The sequence below is a fragment of the Cottoperca gobio genome, chromosome 13, assembly GCF_900634415.1.
Source record: "Cottoperca gobio chromosome 13, fCotGob3.1, whole genome shotgun sequence".
NCBI lineage: Eukaryota > Metazoa > Chordata > Actinopteri > Perciformes > Bovichtidae > Cottoperca > Cottoperca gobio.
The window spans coordinates 17,715,522-17,735,996 of record NC_041367.1 but is presented as its reverse complement, the minus strand read 5'-3'; the positions used below and the strand labels follow the sequence as shown (position 1 = coordinate 17,735,996).

Below are 20,475 nucleotides of genomic sequence, written 5' to 3'. Positions count from 1 at the left end.
TTTTATGCTTTATGCTTTATGTTTTATGCGTTATGCTTTATGTTTTATGCTTTATGCTTTATGATTTATGTTTTATGCTTTATGCTTTATGCTTTATGCTTTATGCTTTATGTTTTATGCGTTATGCTTTATGTTTATGCTTTATGCTTTATGCTTTATGCTTTATGTTTTATGCTTTATGTTTTATGCTTTATGCTTTATGCGTTATGCGTTATGCGTTATGCGTTATGCGTTATGCGTTTTGCTTTATGCGTTATGCTTTATGCGTTATGTGTTATGCTTTATAAGGTATGAGTTATGCTTTATGCTTTATGCCTTATGCTTTATGCATTATGCGTTGTGCGTTATGCTTTATGTTTTATGCTTCATGCTTTATGTGTTATGCTTTATGCGTTATGCTTTATGCGTTATGTGTTATGCTTTATAAGGTATGAGTTATGCTTTATGCTTTATGCCTTATGCTTTATGCATTATGCGTTGTGCGTTATGCTTTACGTTTTATGCTTTATGTTTTATGCGTTATGCTTTATGCTTTGTGCGTTATGCTTTATAAGTTATGCTTTATGCTTTATGTTTTATGCTTTATGCTTTATGTTTTATGCGTTATGCTTTATGTTTTATGCTTTATGCTTTATGCTTTATGTTTTATGCTTTATGCTTTATGCTTTATGCTTTATGCTTTATGTTTTATGCGTTATGCTTTACGCTTTATGGTTTATAAGTTATGCGTTATGCTTTATGCTTTGTGCGTTATGCTTTATAAGTTATGCGTTATGCTTTATAAGTTTTGTGCGTTATGATTTATGCTTTATGCTTTATGTTTATGCTTTATGCTTTATGCTTTATGCATTATGCTTTATGGTTTATAAGTTATGCGTTATGCGTTATAAGTTATGCGTTGTGCGTTGTGCGTTATGCTTTACGCTTTACGCTTTACGCTTTATATGTTATGCATTATGCTTGATGCTTTATGCTTTATGCGTTATAATTTATGCTTTATGCTTTATGCTTTATGCTTTATGCTTTATGCGTTATGCGTTATGCGTTATGCGTTATGCTTTATGCGTTACGCGATACGCGTTATGCTTTATGCTTTATGCTTTATGCGTTATGCGTTATGGGTTATGCTTTATGCGTTATGCGTTATGCGTTATGCTTTATGCTTTATGCTTTATATGTTATGCATTATGCTTGATGCTTGATGCTTTATGCGTTACGCGTTATGCGTTATGCTTTATGCGTTATGGTTTATGGGTTTTGCTTTATGCTTTATGCTTTATGCTTTATGCTTTATGCTTTATGTGTTATGCGTTATGCGTTATGCGTTATGCTTTATGCGTTATGCTTTATTCTTTATGCTTTACGCTTTGTGCGTTATGCTTTACGCTTTATGCGTTATGCTTTATGCGTTATGCTTTATGCTTTATTCTTTATGCTTTATGCTTTATGCTTTATGCTTTATGCGTTATGCTTTATTCTTTATGCTTTATGCTTTATGCTATATGCTTTATGCGTTATGCTTTATGCTTTATGCTTTATGCTTTATGCGTTATGCGTTATGCTTTATGCTTTATGCTTTGTGCTTTATGCGTTATGCTTTATGCGTTATGCTTTATGCGTTATTCTTTATGCTTTATGCTTTACGCTTAATGCGTTATAAGTTAAGCTTTACGTTTTATGCGGTGTGCTTTATGCTTTATGCGTTATGCTTTATTCTTTATGCTTTACGCTTTATGCGTTATGCGTTATGCTTTGCTTTATGCTTTATGCATTATGCTTTGTGCTTTATGCGTTATGCTTTATGCGTTATGCTTTATGCGTTATTCTTTATGCTTTACGCTTAATGCGTTATAAGTTAAGCTTTACGTTTTATGCGGTGTGCTTTACGCTTTATGCTTCATGCTTTATGCGTTATGCTTTATGCTTTATGCTTTATGCTTTATGCATTATGCTTTATGTTTTATGCTTTATGCTTTATGCTTTATGCTTTATGCATTATGCTTTATGCATTATGCTTTATGTTTTATGCTTTATGCTTTATGTTTTTTCCTTTATGCTTTATGCTTTATGCTTTATGCATTATGCTTTATGCGTTATACTTTATGCGTTATGCTTTATGGGTTATGCTTTATGCGTTATGCTTTATAAGTTATGCGTTGTGCTTTATGCTTCGTGCGTTATACTTTATGCTTTATGTTTTACACTTCATGTGTTGTGCTAAAGCATAACGTGTAAAGCATAAAGCATAAAAAATAACGCATAACGCATAAAACATAACGCATAAAGCATAACGCATAAACTATAACGCATAACACAAAGAATAAAGCATAAAGCGTAAAGCACAATGCATAAAACGTAAAGCTTAATACATAATACATAACTTATAAAGCATGAAGCAAGCATAAAGCATAAAGCATAAAGCATAAAGCATAAAGCATAACGCATAACTTATAAATCATAACTTATAAAGCATAAAGCAGAAAACATAAAGCATAACGCATAACGCATAACGCATAACTTATAAAGCATAAAGCACAACGCCTAACTTATAAAGCATAACTTATAAAGCATAACGCATAAAGCATAACGCATAAAGCATAACGCATAAAGCATAACGCATAAAGCAGGGGTCGGGAACCTTTTTGGCATGGTGAGCCATAAAAATCAAATATTTTTAAATGTATTTCCTTGAGAGCCATATATTTAATAAAATTGAGTTTTAAGTATATCACGTCTCCGAGTACTAAAAGCGCTATCAGTGTTTCCCCTACCATTGTCTGTGCCCCCCACGGAACCCCGCTTATGTTATTTATTTAATTTATGTGCACGTTTCTGTGTCTACTGAACTGGTGTCAAACTCAAGGCCACAATTATATCCGGCCGCGAGAAAATATCATATGGTTTTGGTAATTAAATCAATGCATGGCACAACCACGGGAAAATACATATTTGAGGAAGTATCTAAATGTGTTAGAAATTAAACTGCCCCGGGACAAACTGGCGGGTCTGACGACAGACAGAGCCTGCGATGTGATGAAGAGAGCACCATGATGCTCTGGAGATGTAACATGTAATAAGCACCGTAACACAGACAGGAAACTTTATAAGAGTCAATGTAAGTCTTTTCCTGAGGAGATTCATTCTGAACATGGCGGTGCGATGGCTCAGTCTAGGACACACCACAGATCTCTTGGACGAAAAGTGTGGATGTGAGCTAGACTCTGTGTGCGACATAACGAAGCATCTCACTGTTAAACCTGCAGCTTCAGGGCCGTGTGATCACAGACATGTATGATGCAGTGACAGCTTTCCAAGCTGAGCTGCCTGTGGGAGACTCTGATGCAGCAGGAAACTATGGTCACTAAGTGTTTCTCCCCCGCTGTGTTCCCGACTGCGCATGAACTGCTCAGCAATCCGTTTGCAGTTGACGTGGAAACAGCACAGAGCGGAGGAAAGGAGAGGGGAGAACTAAAACAAAGTCCGCTGCTAAATGTTTTACTTTAAATGACACAGTATAATTATATATTACTTGTTAATCATGTTTAAAAATGTCAGCTCAAAATTGTCTGCGAGCCATATCTCGTCATCGTAAGAGCCATATATGGCTCGCGAGCCATAGGTTCCCGACCCAAAATCTAACAGTTAGATGTTGGTCTCAGTGTAAAATCATGAATGTTTGCTGCCCTCCAGTGGTCACAGCAAGGAACTGCGACATTACATTAGTCAGCGTGAAATTAGCGGTAGTGTAGCCATTCTGGCATACTCCCACTTCCGGTAATTCTTTTCAAAACAAACTTTGAAACTACACAGAGGTGTAGCTACTTCTGGTCACCGCGTCAGTGCAGTGTATAGTAATGACAATGATTGGCCATAAGCAATAATAACATGACAAATACACGATATTTAGTGTAATTATTTAATGTTATACAGAGTAATTTGTATGGGTTATTTTGTACACATAAAACGAAAATAAGCACAACATCCCAAATAGTTTTTTTCTTTGTATTTCCCATAATGCGTTGACAATAAAATGCAAGGGATTAACAATAAATCACTGCTGTTAAGTCTAGGGTAAAAGGCAAAACAAAATGCTTGCCAGTTGTACAAAGGGATTACTTAAAATAAAAAGTATAAAAGCAAAGTGCCATGGTGTACTACAAGTCTGTACAACAAAAAACTAAATGTTACAATACAAATAATAAGTGTGCAGTATATGGCATTGTGCAATACAGTACTGTTACAGTTATTGCAAATATATGAAAGATAAAGTTAGACACTACAAATTATGGCAAAACATGCTGGACAATCAAGAAATTTCACAATAAAGGAATATGAAGTACGACAAGTTCTATACGAAACTACATGAACATACCCCTTCAAACAAATAAGAAGTGATACAATTTCATGGCTAGGCAGCAACAACAAAGGCAGAAATATTTACGTCTATGGGTAAAAGAAATAGCTGACAGTCAAATAAAAAAGTCAGTTGATTGAAATGTTTATCATTTCTACTGATGACTCTGAGGCCTTTCCAACTGCTTCATATTATATCAACAGACTAATCGCAAGCACTGCAAGTATGCTAAGAAGAAATGAATGGCGTCACAGAATACTGTTTCAATGTAGTATTTATATGTTTCAGTTAATGTTATATTAATGGTAGTCGAACCTCTGATTGAAGAGGAACAATGCGGATTCCGTCCTGGTCGTGGAACAACAGACCAACTCTTTACTCTTGCAAGGATCCTGGAGGGGGCCTGGGAGTACGCCCATCCGGTCTACATGTGTTTTGTGGATCTGGAGAAGGCGTATGACCGGGTCCCCCGGGTGATACTGTGGGAGGTGCTGCGGGAGTATGGGGTGAGGGGGTCACTTTTGAGGGCCATCCAATCCCTGTACGCCCAAAGCGAGAGTTGTGTCCGGATACTCGGCAGTAAGTCGGACTCGTTTCCCGTGAATGTTGGCCTCCGCCAGGGCTGCGCTTTATCACCAATCCTGTTCGTGATGTTCATGGATGGGATATCGAGGCGTAGTCGTGGAGGAGAGGGGTTGCAGTTCGGTGACCTGAGGATCTCATCGCTGCTCTTTGCAGATGATGTGGTCCTTATGGCATCATCGGTCTATGACCTTCAACACTCACTGGATCGGTTCGCAGCCGAGTGTGCAGCGGTTGGGATGAGGATCAGCACCTCCAAATCTGAGGCCATGGCTCTCAGCAGGAAACCGGTGGATTGCCTACTCCGGGTAGGGAATGAGCCATTACCCCAAGTGAAGGAGTTCAAGTACCTCGGGGTCTTGTTCGCGAGTGAGGGGACAATGGAGCGAGAGATTGGCCGGAGAATCGGCGCAGCGGGGGCGGTATTACAGTCACTTTACCGCACCGTTGTGACGAAAAGAGAGCTGAGCCAGAAGGCAAAGCTCTCAATATACCGGTCGATCTTCGTTCCTACCCTCACCTATGGTCATGAAGGCTGGGTCATGACCGAAAGAACGAGATCACGGGTACAAGCGGCCGAAATGGGTTTTCTCAGACGGGTGGCTGGCGTCTCCCTTAGAGATAGGGTGAGAAGCTCAGCCATCCGTGAGAGACTCGGAGTAGAGCCGCTGCTCCTTTACGTTGAAAGGAGCCAGTTGAGGTGGTTCGGGCATCTAGTAAGGATGCCACCTGGGCGCCTCCCTAGGGAGGTGTTCCAGGCACGTCCAGCTGGGAGGAGACCCCGGGGAAGACCCAGGACTCGGTGGAGAGATTATATCTCCTCACTGGCCTGGGAACGCCTCAGGATCCCCCAGTCGGAGCTGGAGGATGTGGCCCGGAGAAGGGAAGATTGGGGTTCCTTACTGGAGCTGCTGCCCCCGCGACCCGATCCCGGATAAGCGGTAGATGATGGATGGATGGATGGAGTTAATGTTATCTGACACAAAAACATATTTTAGCAGCAAGTAAAAATCTTCTATTGGGAACCAATATTTCACAGTTTGTAATGACGGGTGCAAAAAACTACTCAGAAATTAGATTAAAATTGTACACAATTCTTAGAGCAGAAGAAACTAGCGGGGAGTAAATGATTGTGCAACAGATTTTAGGGCAAGTTGGCAAAACATTTTTGTAACTTGATCAGACTTGGTCATCTCAAAAACGTACTGTATGTAAACATATTGTTATCATTTATTGATAACCTCCAATTATCATGACACTTGTTGTCAGCTATGTGGAATCTGTAACAAAATACCTGGTAGAACTTTTTACTCACATAATACTGCTGGTGAATATTGATGTTTAATGAAAATGGATCCTAAAGCCCAAACAGGAACATTCTGCCATTTCACCATGAAGAGGACAAAATGGAGCCCTACTCAGATTCCTGGATGCATCAGACACACTTTACATCCTGTTGCATCGGGGACACAGTCTTCCATAATGGCAGCATCTAAAATGCTTGTTTCTGGAAGGCCAAACTAAAGTTGACTAACTCCCTTGTACAGTTTAAAAAAGGCATGGGACTAGAAATGATGGGACTAAGAAGTGGCATTATGCCATTTTAGAGGGACGGAGGCATTGGGGCTCAGCCATCTGCCCTCTATAGTCAATGGCCACTGCGTTGCCAGGCCAGTCTGAGCTCTCTAATTGAGGTTGCAGCAGGTCAAGTAACTGATGGTTTTACCCTCGCCAGGCATTGGGGCAGTGTCATTGTTATCCAGCTTGTTCTGCTTGGCCTCTCGAATGAGTTCACAGGCCAGGTCGAGGAAAAGTTTCTCAACATTGTCGGACTCTTTGGCTGAGGTCTCCAGATACAGCATGCTCTGAGTCTCAGCAAAGTCTTCAGCCCTCTGTCTGAGAACCTCTCTCTTCTCTGCCAGATCTATTTTATTACCTGTAAGACATGAAACATCCATCTGTCAACAAACGTAACAAGTGTCCCAACGCAGATTGTCTTTCTGAACAGTGGTGGGCGTAGATGAGACAGGAAGTGGAGGTGTGTGCATGCATGTGTGGGACGGATGTAAGCAAAGACAGTGTGTAAGCTTTTTATTCCAGACAAATATCATGTCTTTCTTGAGAAGTGAAAATCACACAATAAAATGAATGTTAACAAAACTGGTATCAGCTCTGTAATTCATGCTCACATTTAAATTGGCCAGTTCCAGTCAAATATAGTGCACAGTATTATTCACAGTGATCTTATAATGATTTAAGAGGTCTATCAGTTATTACAGTACAAAAATAAAGCTTCTTACCGACTAATATAGTCACCACCTGGTTGTTGGCATACTGCTCAATCTCCCTCAGCCACTCTGGAAGGCACCTGAAAGAGTCCTCACAGGTAATGTCGTACGTAAGAATGAGGGCGTTGGCACTACGGTAATAACTCTGAGTAATGGAGCGAAATCTCTCCTGCCCAGCTGTGTCCCATATCTGCAGCTGGAAAACACAATATATGAAATGAGCAACTTTACATCCAAATGAATACAAAATATAAAGGCCTCAGATTTTGTATTTTAATATTGTTGTACCTTGACCTTCTCCCCTTTGATTTCCACTGTTTTAATCATGAAATCTACTCCAATAGTAGCCCCTTGTCCAGGTGGGAAAAGGCCCTAAAAGGACAACAGAAATATGTGTGTGATACTCAAATACTCTATAACTCAATAACTCCAAACTCATAAGCTCGAACTTTTACAAACCTGAGTAAAGCGCCGGACAAGGCATGTCTTCCCAACTCCAGCATTTCCTATCAGAACTATTTTGAACAGGTAGTCATAATCTTCCATGCTCATGCTAACCTGTGAGAAATATAGGAAGAAAAGAAGTGGGTCATTAGTAAATGCACTAACATGAAATCACTGGATTTGACCAAAGGGATCACATTTGTCTCGAGCAGATGTTGATGCTACTGGCAAAATTCTGAAAAGTCCTGGACAGTGGCGTTGCTGAGGAAACTACCAACACTGTTGTGACTCTGGTGTACAGGCCAGCATCCTCAGGAGAGATCGCAGCTGACATTTCAACTGAATAATCCTTCTGTGTGAGTTAAATATGCACTGGTCCAGATGTTCAGTATGTACATTTGAATTCAGATCTAGCTCAGTTGCACAAATACACTGATAGCACTGGAAACTAAAGTTAAAATAAATGTCCATTTTGCCAACTAATTACTCAAAACAAAAGTTTCTGTCCCTCAAGTCTCAGTTTAATAAAACAGTTATTAATGTTGTCGTTACAATCTCTGGTACTCATATAAATCATAAAATACATATTTTATCCTCGATGCTCCATCATTAAAGCTTCGACCACTCAGCACACAGAGGAAATGTTTTTTAGAAGCTTTTATAGTGATTTCCCCCATTTTTACACCAAATGTGCACAATGTAAGATTCCTAATATTCTTTGCATAGCGCAGTTTTAGGGGGCCGTGCACCACTTTTGGGGGATAATGGAGTCACGGAGGCTCTAAACACTGTTGGAGAGAATAATCTGCAACATTGAACACATATGTGTAGATGACGGATCTGTTACTTTTGTCAGCGTCCACACACACAGTGAAATGCATGTGAACAGGGGTAGTAACATATGATTTTAGTATTCTCTGCAGTAGGTCCCGTTACATCTGCTCCGATACCAGCACTGAGAGTCGGGCCTATACGTGCGTAAAAACTCAAAATCTCATGTTTAAAAAAAACATCAGAAGAAATCAAACTGTTGCTTGCAAGACGACGCGAATCACTGAATGCCAACCGGGATACAATGAATAATTGTGCAGGGTTTAATTCACCTGAAATCGCTTGCATATTAATTGTTCCCTGTGTCGCATTTCCTTCTTCGCCCTTTTCTCTTGTTTTGTGATGCAAATTAACAGCACATGTAGCACATTCTGCACAGACTTGATCTTAGTTAACGTTACATTTCTTCCTTATAAAGCTTCGTTTACAGTCTGAGTTGATAGCCATTAGGGCGAAGCTAGCAACAGTAGCAACTAGCAGCTACCGTGTGACTCGAGCCATTTTGACACTATCTACCGATGCAGAAGAGAAAAATCTAAATCAACCCTGCGAATCGAGTCTGGAAATAGTTTTCACTTACCAAAAACACGGGGATATCCCCGGATTTATAACTACTTGGTATGCATAGGTCACCTCATCAAATAGGCAAAGCCACTGCTGGGCAGGGCATAATTCCTCTGGCTGTGTATCCTCAGCAGCTCAGCAGCAGCCCGTCTGATAGAGGAGGAGGAGGACTGCACTCAATGATGTCATCAACTCACATGCAAAGTAACTCAGTACATGTAGAGAATAATATTCCCCCAATGCAAATGTACTGGTCTTCTATTTATGGTGACTTGCATTGGAAAAAGGCAAGGAGAATATCAGACAAATATTGTATAAACAATAAAAGGTGTCATTTAAAATGTTACACAGAATATATCCTGTAAAGCATTGTATGTATTCTAAAATAGTTTTGGATTGATATGCAAAACGTTCAATGAAGGAAAGCAGGTCAAAAATAAAGTTCATGATTTATGGTAACCATATATTAATTTATTTTGAAAATAACTCAATAGACTTTTAATCCAATTTTCTTTTTTTAATACAGAAATTAAAATGAACCAATAGAAGACCAAACCTTATTTCTAGTGGATACTAATCTCTATTACAATTCTCTAGTCACGCAGAAAAACAGAAAAGCGACAAATACCCAAACAATATTTGACACATATGATCCATGTAGCCTATTATTTTGTCTTCATTGAATAAAAAGTGTTTTTGCACAATCCTTTAACCGAATGTTTATTTAATTTATTTTGTTTCTTATTTCATAACTGAATTCACAGGTAGACTAGCTTGTTAAATCATTTAGTTTTTGGAACTTTTTTATTGTTGTTCATTGTCATGCATTTGACCCTCAATACATCTACTCCATCGATGTTATATTAAGAGGTAATATAATAAGTACTGCACGTGCGTGTTTTTCTGAGGAGCTGTAACTAACTAACGTTACTACTCCTCGCTTTACTTACGCCGCTGAAAATAGTAGCTACTGGTACGGCTACAGCTCTAGCCTACAATTGCTACAGTGACAACTAATGCGAACTAGAAAGTCCTACTCATATGGTCCTAATATATTTAAAAACAAAACATAAAGTCATAATAACGCTATCTGTTTATCCTACAAACGTTAGTAGTTTAGTGATCCAGTGTCTTACAGCGAGCCCGTAGACTGTAACGTCAAGGAGCGAGCCTCGGTTAACGTAAATATCCCCTTTACCGTGTGTGGATAAGAGCATTGTGTGTATATTATTTCATATAAAATCTAATCTATGTAATTTCATCGAAACATATTGTATTGCTCAATGTAAAGTTTTTCCTTCTGGCGTTGGTTGCTAGGAAACAGGATAGACGGAACTAAAGTGGTTGTCATTAGTTGTGCCCGGACGTTTCATTGGGTTGCACACATGTCCTTGACTTCCTACGAGAGGTGATAGCCGATAAGTAAACGAAGGCAGTCGGGAGGTCACTCACATTTTGCGATTGAAGGGGGAATTTCTCGTCATGGGGTTAATACCAGAACAGGGAAAGTGTCTCCCTCCTCCGGGAGTCATCAACAGGAACTCGGTGTGGCTGGCGGGTGCAGGCTGGTGCACCGCGGTGCTTCATAATGCCATTATCCACAGGCCGCCTCTAAAATCAGGTTAGCATGTGTGTTAGCATTAAATCATTAAGACTTTATCTTGTATATTGAGGTGCACCTTCCTCTAGCCTATTGTGCACACCACAGTTAATCAGAATGCAGAAGAAACCTGCCCTGACATGGTGAACTTGGCAGGAGTCAACATGTTGTGCTATAACAGAGCAGTAACTTGTTATACACCTTCGTTATGATAGCTCAAAGTGTTTGATTACCTACCTTTTTATTTCCTCTGGTCTCAAATTAACTGGTAAATAATCGCAAACTACCGATTAATTAATTGCCCTGTTCTGTAACGTTAGAAACACATAGAACAGGCTAAATAATATTGTTAGCAATCATCATATCATCTTTATTTAACTCATAATAAACAACACATTTCAGGGTCTGTTTTTTGGTGCTCATTTTAGTTTTAGTTTTTTGAGATGCAAACTGTATGCTCAATCTGATGTAGTCTACTTATGCTTGGTGTATTTCTTTATTATAGTTTTCAATTTAACTTAATTTCGGTACCAGGTAGTGAAAAAATACCTAAATCTAACTTTTTGAAACTTTTATTTTATTTTTATTTGATAAGAAAGCTTTTATTTGTGCTTTCAGTGCCAGAGTTCATATTTTAGTGTTGTGTTGTGTTCTATAAACACACTCATCATTTGTCCCATTTTCCTTTTTTTAGGCGTTCACCGACAATTCCTTTTTGCAACAATGGGTTGGTTCATCGGCTACTACATTACAAAATATGAAAATTACACTAATGCCAGACTTGATCGAGATGTGAACGAGTATATCAAACTCCACCCAGAGGAATTTGCAGCAAAGGGTAAGTGATTGTTTTGTGTTTTTGCTCTGACAGAAGACACAGGAACCAAACAATACTTTTCATGTTTCATGTCTTGAGAAGCCCCATGTCGTGTAGGTTGTGTCATACTTTCTGTTTTGTTTTTTTTAAGTACAATACAACATTTGTAAGTCTTTACATAGAAGTAAAAAAACATGTTGACCCATGTATGTGTGTAACCAAATGTTTTTTCTCTGTTTCTGTCACCAGAAAAAAAGACCTTTGCAGAGATTGTCGAGCCTTTCTATCCTGTGCGCTAGGTGTTTGCGACTGCTGAGATGGAAGGGGGAGGAAGGGAGAAATCACTTGCAGACTACCATCTGTCTTGAGTGGTCTTTGTGTGAAATCATTTATTGTGCGAAATATAGTTATGTAAATAAAACAAATACCCAAATTCAACATTTTCTGACTAATTTTCCTGATTAGTCATATGCACAATGAGTTTGTGTGTTTGGACATAAATCAATCGTAGCACACTGCTCTGTTGTTTCACAATCATTTCATTAACAGTTGCCATATCTTCAAACCATAGTTTTCAGGGACTATTACAGTTAGCAAATGAATGATAGTTAGTATAGGGTACTGAATGTAAACTGTCTTTAAAAAAAGTTGTACAGCACTTTTACAAACACCAGATAATTAGTTTGATGTCCACATGTCTTTCTTTTTTTCTAGTTTGCCACCCCAATAATGTCCATATATTTGACAGTGAGACTCTGAGTCTTCTTGGTGAGGTCACTCATCACAGAAAATAGTCCTCTGAGGTGGAAGCGGAATAGAGCTTCAGGATCTGTGTCCAAGAGAGGCTCCAGGGTCTTGTTGAGTGCTGTGTTATTGGCCTTGTGGTCATCCAGGAGAATCAGGCTGCTCTCCACTGTGTTTCTTATGGCCTTGAGCATCAGGTAGTTGCTATGCAGGTCTCTGCAGGACTCCTCTGCTGCTTCACAGTCCCACACCTCATCAGAGGGCACATCTCGCAGCAGGCTTGGCAGGAGGATGGTGTGCTCCATGTCACTAACAGCTGAGCTGTACCGTCTCAGAGCCAAGAGCAGGCTGTTTTTGTTAAATTTGGCTTCGGCAGACTGCATGGTTCCAGTTGGATGTGGTTGGCTGTTCCTATCTTCTGACAGTAGGAAGCAGTGTGCAGTGCAAAGGCACAAGAGCAAATATTTGTGAATTTATATGATGAGCACTTGTGGGATGATCAGAGCTGTTACGTAATTGCATCACCTGATTACATTTAGGAACGCTGTGAGTGCTATGTGGAGTCAAACTCTTATCTTTATTTGATTTACACAATGTGCAATTTCTCCGATGTCATAATAATGTCTGACTTGTATCACCTAAATGTACCTCGGTCAAACCATGTCGATCATTATGTTTACATGACCACAGTATATACGGATAACATTGTTTCGTATTTATTAATTTAAGTTAGAAAATGAGCTGAGGGATGCCTTTTTTTGCCGCAACAAAAAGAGCCTCAGTGTTAAACCAAGGTCAGTTGTGTTTACATTTGCAGGTCATCTTAGTGTCTTGAACTCCTGGTTCTTCTGTTGTCACATAGTATTGAAAAGGCAAAGAGGAACTGTTCTTCAAAGAAAATTAAACTTTATTAAGTTCCTTTATTAATCATAAAAATTAAGGAAGGGTGCAAACATTTGTAGGTCTGGGTCCCCTCGAAACTAAATAACGACTGATAATAAGGTTCTTTCAAGTGTAGGAACAGCTCTGGTCATTTCTGCACAAATCGAAATGAAAGCTCTACAGACGGTTTGTCCCTTGGCAGACTAGTTCAGAAGAGGAGCCAAGCACTACGTGAACACAAAAGACCAGCTTGTGTCACATTAAAAGACAAAGATTCATCATTTAGAATGATAGCTGCCCTTAGCATCAGGTGGGATTTAAAATATGCTTTCATACAGTGAAATAGTGTATGTTTGCAGTTTGGTTATTTTTGGACAACATGCATTGGCTTCCACTTCACATTTATAATAAGATAGAATTGCTAATAATTGAGAGAGTGCTGCATTTGCCCAGATTTTATAGACTCCAATAGTTACAAAACCTGTATCCTTTCAATAATGGTGAAAAATGTTTATAGATATTGCTATCGCAAATTATTTTGGCCATAATAATCGCCAAAATCTGATATTGTGTCAGCCCTACTTACTCCTGCATCTTAATCTGGTGAAAAATGGAAGAATAACACAGTAAACTGCAAGTGTGAATATGATTTTCTTTTTAAAAGAAGAAAAAAACATTTTTAAGGCAACATTGTAACCTTAATAACTGTAAAATATAGTAAAGCATTACATTTCATGCCAAATATTTTTACATATATTTTCATAGTGTAGGTTTTTGTAAAATGTACATATAAAACAACACAAAACAAAGAACACACAATCTCAGTGAGTGTTTTAGATGTTAACCTACAGTGTTAACAGCCAAAAGCAGTAATTATGCCATAGATGCCACAGGAAGTGCTTTCTCTAACTAAGTTTTGAAAGAAATTCACAAAGAGTCTGACAGTTCTGTAAACCAAGAGTCCTATACAATATGACCCGCTCTCAATAAGCTCTTATAGTAAATCAAAGTGATTTATTCACCTTGCTTTGCACCATCTACTCGAACCGTGATGGTAACCTGAAAGCAGAGGGGCCTCCCTTCACTGAGAGAATCTCCAAACACGTTTGTTAAAATCTTTTAAAATGTCACAAAACTGAAGGGCCGCTGTTCAAGAAATGTGAGAGCACAAGCAGAGGGAAGAGGCAGATTCTCTGCTTCCCTCGGGCAACATACAGTGAGATCATATCCGTGTGGGACTGATCAGTCGGTTCATGCACTTCATGCAGTTCAATCTGTGCAGTTTGAGATAGGGCTTGGCTTTTCACCAATCAAGCACATACAGTATAATCTTTCCTTAAAACTGTTGCATTCTGAAAATCCTTAAAAAACTATTTAATTCTCCACACAGTCCAGCTTGTTGATATCGATTCAGTTTATAGCTTTCTTCTGTTGACCTTTGATAATGATTTCCAGGACGTTCGTAAGATCCATCATCTTGGCGAGCATATCCATGATGTCGGGATGATCCTGTGCTCCACTGATGAACTCCTCCAGTGTCAGCTCACCTGAGGAGTAACGTAGAAAAGTTGAAAAAAGCATCAACACATTTCAAACATTAGGGTTAGTCAGAATTGGGATGATATATTAGGACGTTACCAACTACTAGAGTGTTCATTGACGCCTCATATTCAAGCAATATTTTTACTGAACATGTCAAGCATTCCACCCACTATTAGTTTGTTTTCATTTGGTTTTACCTTGTCAGTAATTCTCTTATCATTTCAGATGCTGGTTCATCCTCACTGCCTGCAATCAATTTATTCCCCTCACCTGGTTTCCACAGCCCATCTCCTCACCTGCTTCTCATTCCCTCATTAGTTCTCTCAGAGGATATATACCAGGTCTCTCCCACTTGTTCCCTGCCAGATTGTCTTGTGTTTTCCTGCCAAGCTCTCCAGCGATCGTCTAGTTTACCTATTTAGTTTTCTTGACCTGCCCGTTTTGACCCTGCCTGTTTCTGGACTCCGATTCTTCTGCCTTTCCCTTACTGGATTTGTTTGCCTTTTGGACTGATTTACCGGTATTTGACCCTGCCTGGATTACTGAGTAAACTGAACTATATTGCATTCTGCCTGTCTCTGTGTCGTGCTTTTGGGTTCAGTTCTGTCGGTTCCAGCAAACCTTACAGTACAATATGTACAATACGGAGGCTATGCAGACAATGTCTCTTCGCAACGAGCGAATGTGAAACCCGACGCCCTTTCCTGTCAATTCCAGTCGTAGAGTTTTCCCTCCAAGTCCGGAAGGTATCCTTCCTTCTGCATGTGTCATCGGTGCAGTAACTTGGGACGTGGAGGACAAGGTAAAGCGCTCCCACGCTGAACATCCTGCTCCCAGTGCTTGTCCAGATGACAGTTTGCTTGTTTCTGCCAGTCTCCGTGCTCAGGTCCTCCAGTGGGGGCATTCGTCTCACCTGGCTTGTCACCCTGGGGTGAGACGCACCCTAGCGCTGCTTCGTCAACGCTTCTGGTGGTCTTCCATGGAGGCGGACACCAGAGGATTTGTCGCGGCCTGTCCGGTCTGCTCTCAAAACAAGACCTCTCACCAGGCCCCCTCCGGTCTTCTCCATTCCCTTGCCAGTTCCAGCTCGTCCATGGTCCCACATCATTGGATTTTGTCACTGGCCTACCACTCTCTGACGGTAACACAGTCCTACTCACTGTCATTAATCTATTTTCCAAGTCTGCTCAATTCATTCCACTTACCGAATTGCCTACTGCCAAAGAAACAGCAGAGATTATGCCCCAACAGGTGTTCTGACTTCATGGTCTGCCCTGTGATGTGGTCTCTGACCATGGTCCACAATTCACCCCTCGCTTTTGGTCTTACAGGCTGCTGGGGGCCTCTAGTCATCTGGTTTTCACCCCCAATCCAATGGTCAGGCAGAATGAACCAAGAGATGGAGACAGCTCTACGCTGCCTCGCTTCCCGCATCCCCTCCTCCTGGTCTAAAACTCTTGTGGATCGAGTATGCTCACAACACCCTTCCCAGCTTTGCCACTGGTCTCTCACCCTTCCAGTGCTCTCGGGGTTACCAGCCACCACTCTTCCCAGAGCAGGAACATGAGGCCAGTGTTCCCTCTGTGCAGGTAGGTCTGTGTCGACTCGCATGGAGACAGGCTTGCCTCACACTCCTGCGCTCTTCAGAACGTTACCAACAATCCGCCAATCGACGTCACATTCCTGCCCCCCTGTACACGCCGGGGCAACGGGTCTGGTTATCTACAAAGGATCTACCCCTCAGAGTAGAATCCAAGAAGTTGGCTCCACGTTTTGTGGGTCCATTCCCTGTCTCGAGGGTCATCAATCCTGCTAGCTGTCCGTCTTCGTCTACCGCCTTCCATGAGGTTTCACCCCACATTCCATGTATCCAAAGTCAAGCCTGTTAAAGAGCGCCCGTTTCAGACCCCCGCCACCCCTCCGGCTCATCGAAGTGGGACCTGTTTACACTGTTCGTCGCCTCCTCAAATCCCGGCGACGTGGTAGGAGAGTGCAGTACCTGCCTGTTTCTGGACCCCTATTCTTCTGCCTTTCCCTTACTGGATTTGTTTGCCTTTTGGACTGATTTACCGGTATTTGACCCTGCCTATATTACTGAGTAAACTGAACTATATTGCATTCTGCCTGTCTCTGTGTCGTGCTTTTGGGTTCAGTTCTGTCGGTTCCAGCGACCCTACAGAACATCATTGTCATGTTCAGGGCTAATAATTATTCTATCACATTAGTCCTGGATTGAAAATATTCCTCACCTTCTCCATTAACATCAATCTTCTCATATATAAGAGTTACAATCTCTTCTGGAGGGATGTCGTAACTTCTGGTGATATCTTGAATAGCCTGATTAAAGAATGAGCAAAGTTAATTGTTAGTTAAATGAACTTTCAAAGGTCTGTCATTTTAATTAAACATTGTGCCTCTCCCATTTAGCTGCTTAATGCAAGAACTAACTAGGATACTTAATATGTGAGAATAAAAACAATAATACAATTATACAGGTTCTATTACACCTACTGACTATTACTACAAGCCATGATATTTAGCAACATGAACTGCATTCCACAGTATATGTAGTATGATTTGATTGAAAAGTGTCAGTATCTACAGTAATAGAATGGTGAACAGTTGTCATGTAAGGTTTCTGTATGACTGCTTTAGTGACCGAATGAGGTCATAGGGCCAAATCTAGGCTTAGGGTCTGATAAGAAGCCCCTAGATTAGATGTCAGGTGCATGGCCTCATGCAAGGTGAGTAGAGCTGCTAAGGTTTACTATTCAGGAAACTTTGAGCTTCTCAGTACCTTGGATCAGTGAAACACTCAAAGAAAATATACCTTGAATATAGTCTCCAGTTCCTCCTTGTCAATTTTCCCATTTCCATCTTGATCAAAGAGCTTGAAGTACCACTTTAGCTTCTGGTTAATTTCTCCTTTCAGTAATAAACTTATTGCTGCAATGTATTCCACAAAGTCTATGTAGCCATCCTGCAATAAGACACATGGAAAGTATAGTTTAAGGCAGGACTATGAAACCATTTGCTTTCACAGCAGCAACAAAATATATTATTTCAATTTAAGATTTTTAAAATAATTATTTAATTTAGCGTTTTATCATTCTAAGCAATTCTGAAGAAACTATAGCATATAAGCTTTGTGAAAGAGTTTAATGTTAATTGATCCAGAGACCTCCACAATCTTTTTAAAATGTTACGCTGTTCATGCGAATCCACTTTTCCTTTGCAAAGTTTGGTTCTACAATACCAGAGAACTAATTTGATGTATTCAATTGTCAGTTGGAAAATCCAGTTACCAAACTTTTGAGGGAATCAAGAAGAACTCAGTTGCAGGTGATTTCTTACCCCATCCATGTCAAAGGTAAAGAACACCTGGTCCACATAGCTGGCGGCCTCCTCTGTCATACCGTTCATGTCAAGCATAGTCTTGAGCTCAAATAGCGTTATGAGCCCTGAAGGGGACTCCTTCATGAATTTGGTGTACCAGTGATGCATGTCCTCCTCCAAGATATCATCCAGGGTGGAGTTTTGGGAGCCCATTATTCCTGCAGACGTGTGATTTGGTCCAGAATCCTGCAGAGAGCCAGTGGTCAGGTTCGAGGTGAGCGAGGAGAGAGTTCCTACAGAGCACTGGCAGCACTGAGGTCTGGCTGAAATCGCATGCAACGACCACCTTAATCTTTAAGTCTTGGCACAGCCAAAAGAAGAGATAACCCTTTAATTGGATAACAGAAGTCTTCCTAGAACCTCAGGACATTGCATGCTATATGACTGAAGTGGGCTTGGTTACTGGTTTCCAGAAAGCAGGGACTCTATTGTGTAACAGGGTTTAATTGAAGAGTTCTGCCATGGAGCTGAGGAACAAAGTTACATCTCTCTTTTTTCCATATAATTTTCTTTTTTAATTTTTGCTGTCTTTCCATTGCCCTTTAGTGAGGTATTTATGAGGTACTACCATTATTTTGTATGGGCATCTACATATTCACATGTCTTAATGCATTCAAATAAATAATCTAAATGTGCCAACATTGCTGTACGCACACTATCTAAGTTCATCATACACCTCTGTGATACCTCAGGGAATTTACAAAAGGAATTCTTCTTGGAACCGACTCATCCGCTCACAAAAACAAACAGACTAAGGGATATTTTTCTGATCTAGAAAACACACATTAAGCATCTAATGAAATATAACATAAACGTTATTATAATCTATAAGATCTATTATCATACAAAGTATTGGTATGTTAAATAAAAGGAGAAACATGGTGTGCATGTTTTTCAGTTTAGAATTTTAGGTTGTGTGCATATGTGTATTGAAGGCCGGTCCTTTCTAAAGTCTTTTAAGATAAGATAAGATAAGATATAACTTTATTTATCCCGAGGGAAATTGTTGTGCAACAGTTGCAATATACAGTAGGAACAGTAAGATTAACAAAACAAAAATGTACCAAAATTTACAAATAGTGCTAAATGTTTTATACAAATATATCTATAGAAAAACTTAAGAATAAGATAAGATGGGGTAAGGTGCAATATTCAACAAGGCAAAAGGCAAAATAACAACATAAAAACATAGATACAACAAAGATAAAAATGACCAAATCAAAACAGAGGGAAAGGAGAAAGAGAGAGAGAGAGAGAGAGAGAGAGAGAGAGAGAGAGAGAGAGAGAGAGAGAGAGAGACAGAGAGAGTGAGGACCTCAGGCCACTGTGTACTCTCTGTCCCTCTCACAACCTGAGGTGGGTGAGTTGTAAAGTCTTATGAGCTGAATATCCTGTATGAGGACAGCATGTGGTGGAGAGGGTGAGAGTCATTGTCCATGATGCTCTGCAGCTTGCACAGCATCCTCCTCTCTGACACCACCACCAACAAATCAAGCTCCACCCCCAGGACAGAGCCCACCTTCCTGATGACCTTATTGATTCTGTTGGTGTCGACTGTCCTCAACCTGCTGCTCAACCACAACCACAAAGAAGATGGCACTTGCTACCACCGACTGGTAGAACATCCGCAGCATGATACTGCAGAAATGTAATAATAATAATAATAATAATAATAATACACTATATTTGGAAAGCGCCTTTCATGGCAAGAAGCAGTCTCAAGGCGCTACAATACAAGACAATAACGACAACAACAACACAAGGTTTCAAGGAAAGGCTTTTTTAAAAAGAAAGGTTTTTAGGCCCTTCTTGAAGGAGTCGGTGGCCTGTGGAGCACTCAGGTGTTCTGGGAGGGAATTCCACAGAAGGACAGATCCCCCATGATGCAGAGCTTGGTCCCGGGGAGGAGGAGCAAAGTTATTTTAGTGGAGCGGAGGTTGCGTGAGGAGGTTTGTGATGAGAGGAGTTCCTTGAGGTAATAAGGGGCATTTCCAAAGGAATATGTTTGTCCTTTCACCTAAAAGTGGTATCAGCATGCTAGAGTCCCTAAACAGTCATGGAATAGCAAAAGGTGGATATGACTAGAACACTGAGACTCTTGTGGATTCAATGAGCCCAATTGTATTCAGGTGTGTGTTGATGTTAGTCCTCACTGTAGTCATTTCATTGTAGTGAGACCATTTTTTAAACTTGACCTTACTGTATAAAATGACTTATTGGGACCTCTAGGATAATCACAGCCTCATTAAACTTTAAATCCACACACTACACTGTAGTGTGAGGCTGTATGGCCAAATCACAGCATGGACATTTTTTCTATGGTGTTCCTCAAGATCTTTGTGTCTTAATGTGGTATTTTGGAGGGATTTCTGACAATTTTTATCAATTCAAAGGTGGTCAGAAAATTGGTAGATTTATCACCAAATCTGTG

The 20,475-nt window shown here is 40.1% G+C and overlaps 4 protein-coding genes across 4 annotated transcripts; 1 reads left to right on the top strand and 3 right to left on the bottom strand.

The window, feature by feature from the left end:
• Positions 1–5,812: 5,812 nt before the first annotated feature.
• On the bottom strand, positions 5,813–9,214 carry rab30 (RAB30, member RAS oncogene family). The gene is made up of 5 exons (XM_029446134.1): positions 9,080–9,214; positions 7,684–7,782; positions 7,513–7,596; positions 7,237–7,420; positions 5,813–6,872 (listed from the first exon to the last, which is right to left on the bottom strand). Exons 2-5 carry the CDS (start codon positions 7,774–7,776, stop codon positions 6,622–6,624), a joined length of 612 nt encoding a protein of 203 aa, XP_029301994.1. The 5' UTR covers positions 7,777–7,782; positions 9,080–9,214; the 3' UTR covers positions 5,813–6,621.
• A 1,214-nt stretch (positions 9,215–10,428) lies between these two features.
• ndufc2 (NADH:ubiquinone oxidoreductase subunit C2) lies at positions 10,429–11,920 on the top strand. Its single transcript, XM_029446593.1, has 3 exons — positions 10,429–10,684; positions 11,358–11,501; positions 11,730–11,920. The coding sequence occupies exons 1-3, from the start codon at positions 10,546–10,548 to the stop codon at positions 11,777–11,779; spliced, it is 333 nt and encodes a 110-aa protein (XP_029302453.1). The 5' UTR covers positions 10,429–10,545; the 3' UTR covers positions 11,780–11,920.
• Positions 11,821–12,657, bottom strand: thrsp (thyroid hormone responsive). The gene has a single exon (XM_029446592.1). It carries the CDS (start codon positions 12,605–12,607, stop codon positions 12,191–12,193), a length of 417 nt encoding a protein of 138 aa, XP_029302452.1. The 5' UTR covers positions 12,608–12,657; the 3' UTR covers positions 11,821–12,190.
• A 1,087-nt stretch (positions 12,658–13,744) lies between these two features.
• On the bottom strand, positions 13,745–18,197 carry guca1c (guanylate cyclase activator 1C). Its single transcript, XM_029446377.1, has 4 exons — positions 18,003–18,197; positions 17,479–17,628; positions 16,898–16,985; positions 13,745–14,653 (listed from the first exon to the last, which is right to left on the bottom strand). The coding sequence occupies exons 1-4, from the start codon at positions 18,195–18,197 to the stop codon at positions 14,517–14,519; spliced, it is 570 nt and encodes a 189-aa protein (XP_029302237.1). The 3' UTR covers positions 13,745–14,516.
• Between the last annotated feature and the right edge of the window lie 2,278 nt (positions 18,198–20,475).

Bases quoted from the DNA above. Each gene is read 5' to 3' on its own strand.
- rab30 (XM_029446134.1), bottom strand. From the start codon at position 7,776: ATGAGCATGGAAGATTATGACTACCTGTTCAAAATAGTTCTGATAGGA. The intron at 7,597-7,683 runs GTTTGTAAAAGT...TTGTCCTTTTAG, and splicing joins TTGTCCGGCGCTTTACTCAG to GGCCTTTTCCCACCTGGACA. The intron at 6,873-7,236 runs GTAAGAAGCTTT...CATGTCTTACAG, and splicing joins GGTGGTGACTATATTAGTCG to GTAATAAAATAGATCTGGCA.
- ndufc2 (XM_029446593.1), top strand. From the start codon at position 10,546: ATGGGGTTAATACCAGAACAGGGAAAGTGTCTCCCTCCTCCGGGAGTC. The intron at 10,685-11,357 runs GTTAGCATGTGT...TCCTTTTTTTAG, and splicing joins CAGGCCGCCTCTAAAATCAG to GCGTTCACCGACAATTCCTT. The intron at 11,502-11,729 runs GTAAGTGATTGT...TTCTGTCACCAG, and splicing joins AGAGGAATTTGCAGCAAAGG to AAAAAAAGACCTTTGCAGAG.
- thrsp (XM_029446592.1), bottom strand. From the start codon at position 12,607: ATGCAGTCTGCCGAAGCCAAATTTAACAAAAACAGCCTGCTCTTGGCT.
- guca1c (XM_029446377.1), bottom strand. From the start codon at position 18,197: ATGGGCTCCCAAAACTCCACCCTGGATGATATCTTGGAGGAGGACATG. The intron at 16,986-17,478 runs GTATATTTTCTT...TTCTTTAATCAG, and splicing joins AACTGGAGACTATATTCAAG to GCTATTCAAGATATCACCAG. The intron at 14,654-16,897 runs GTGAGGAATATT...GTTACTCCTCAG, and splicing joins GATTGATGTTAATGGAGAAG to GTGAGCTGACACTGGAGGAG.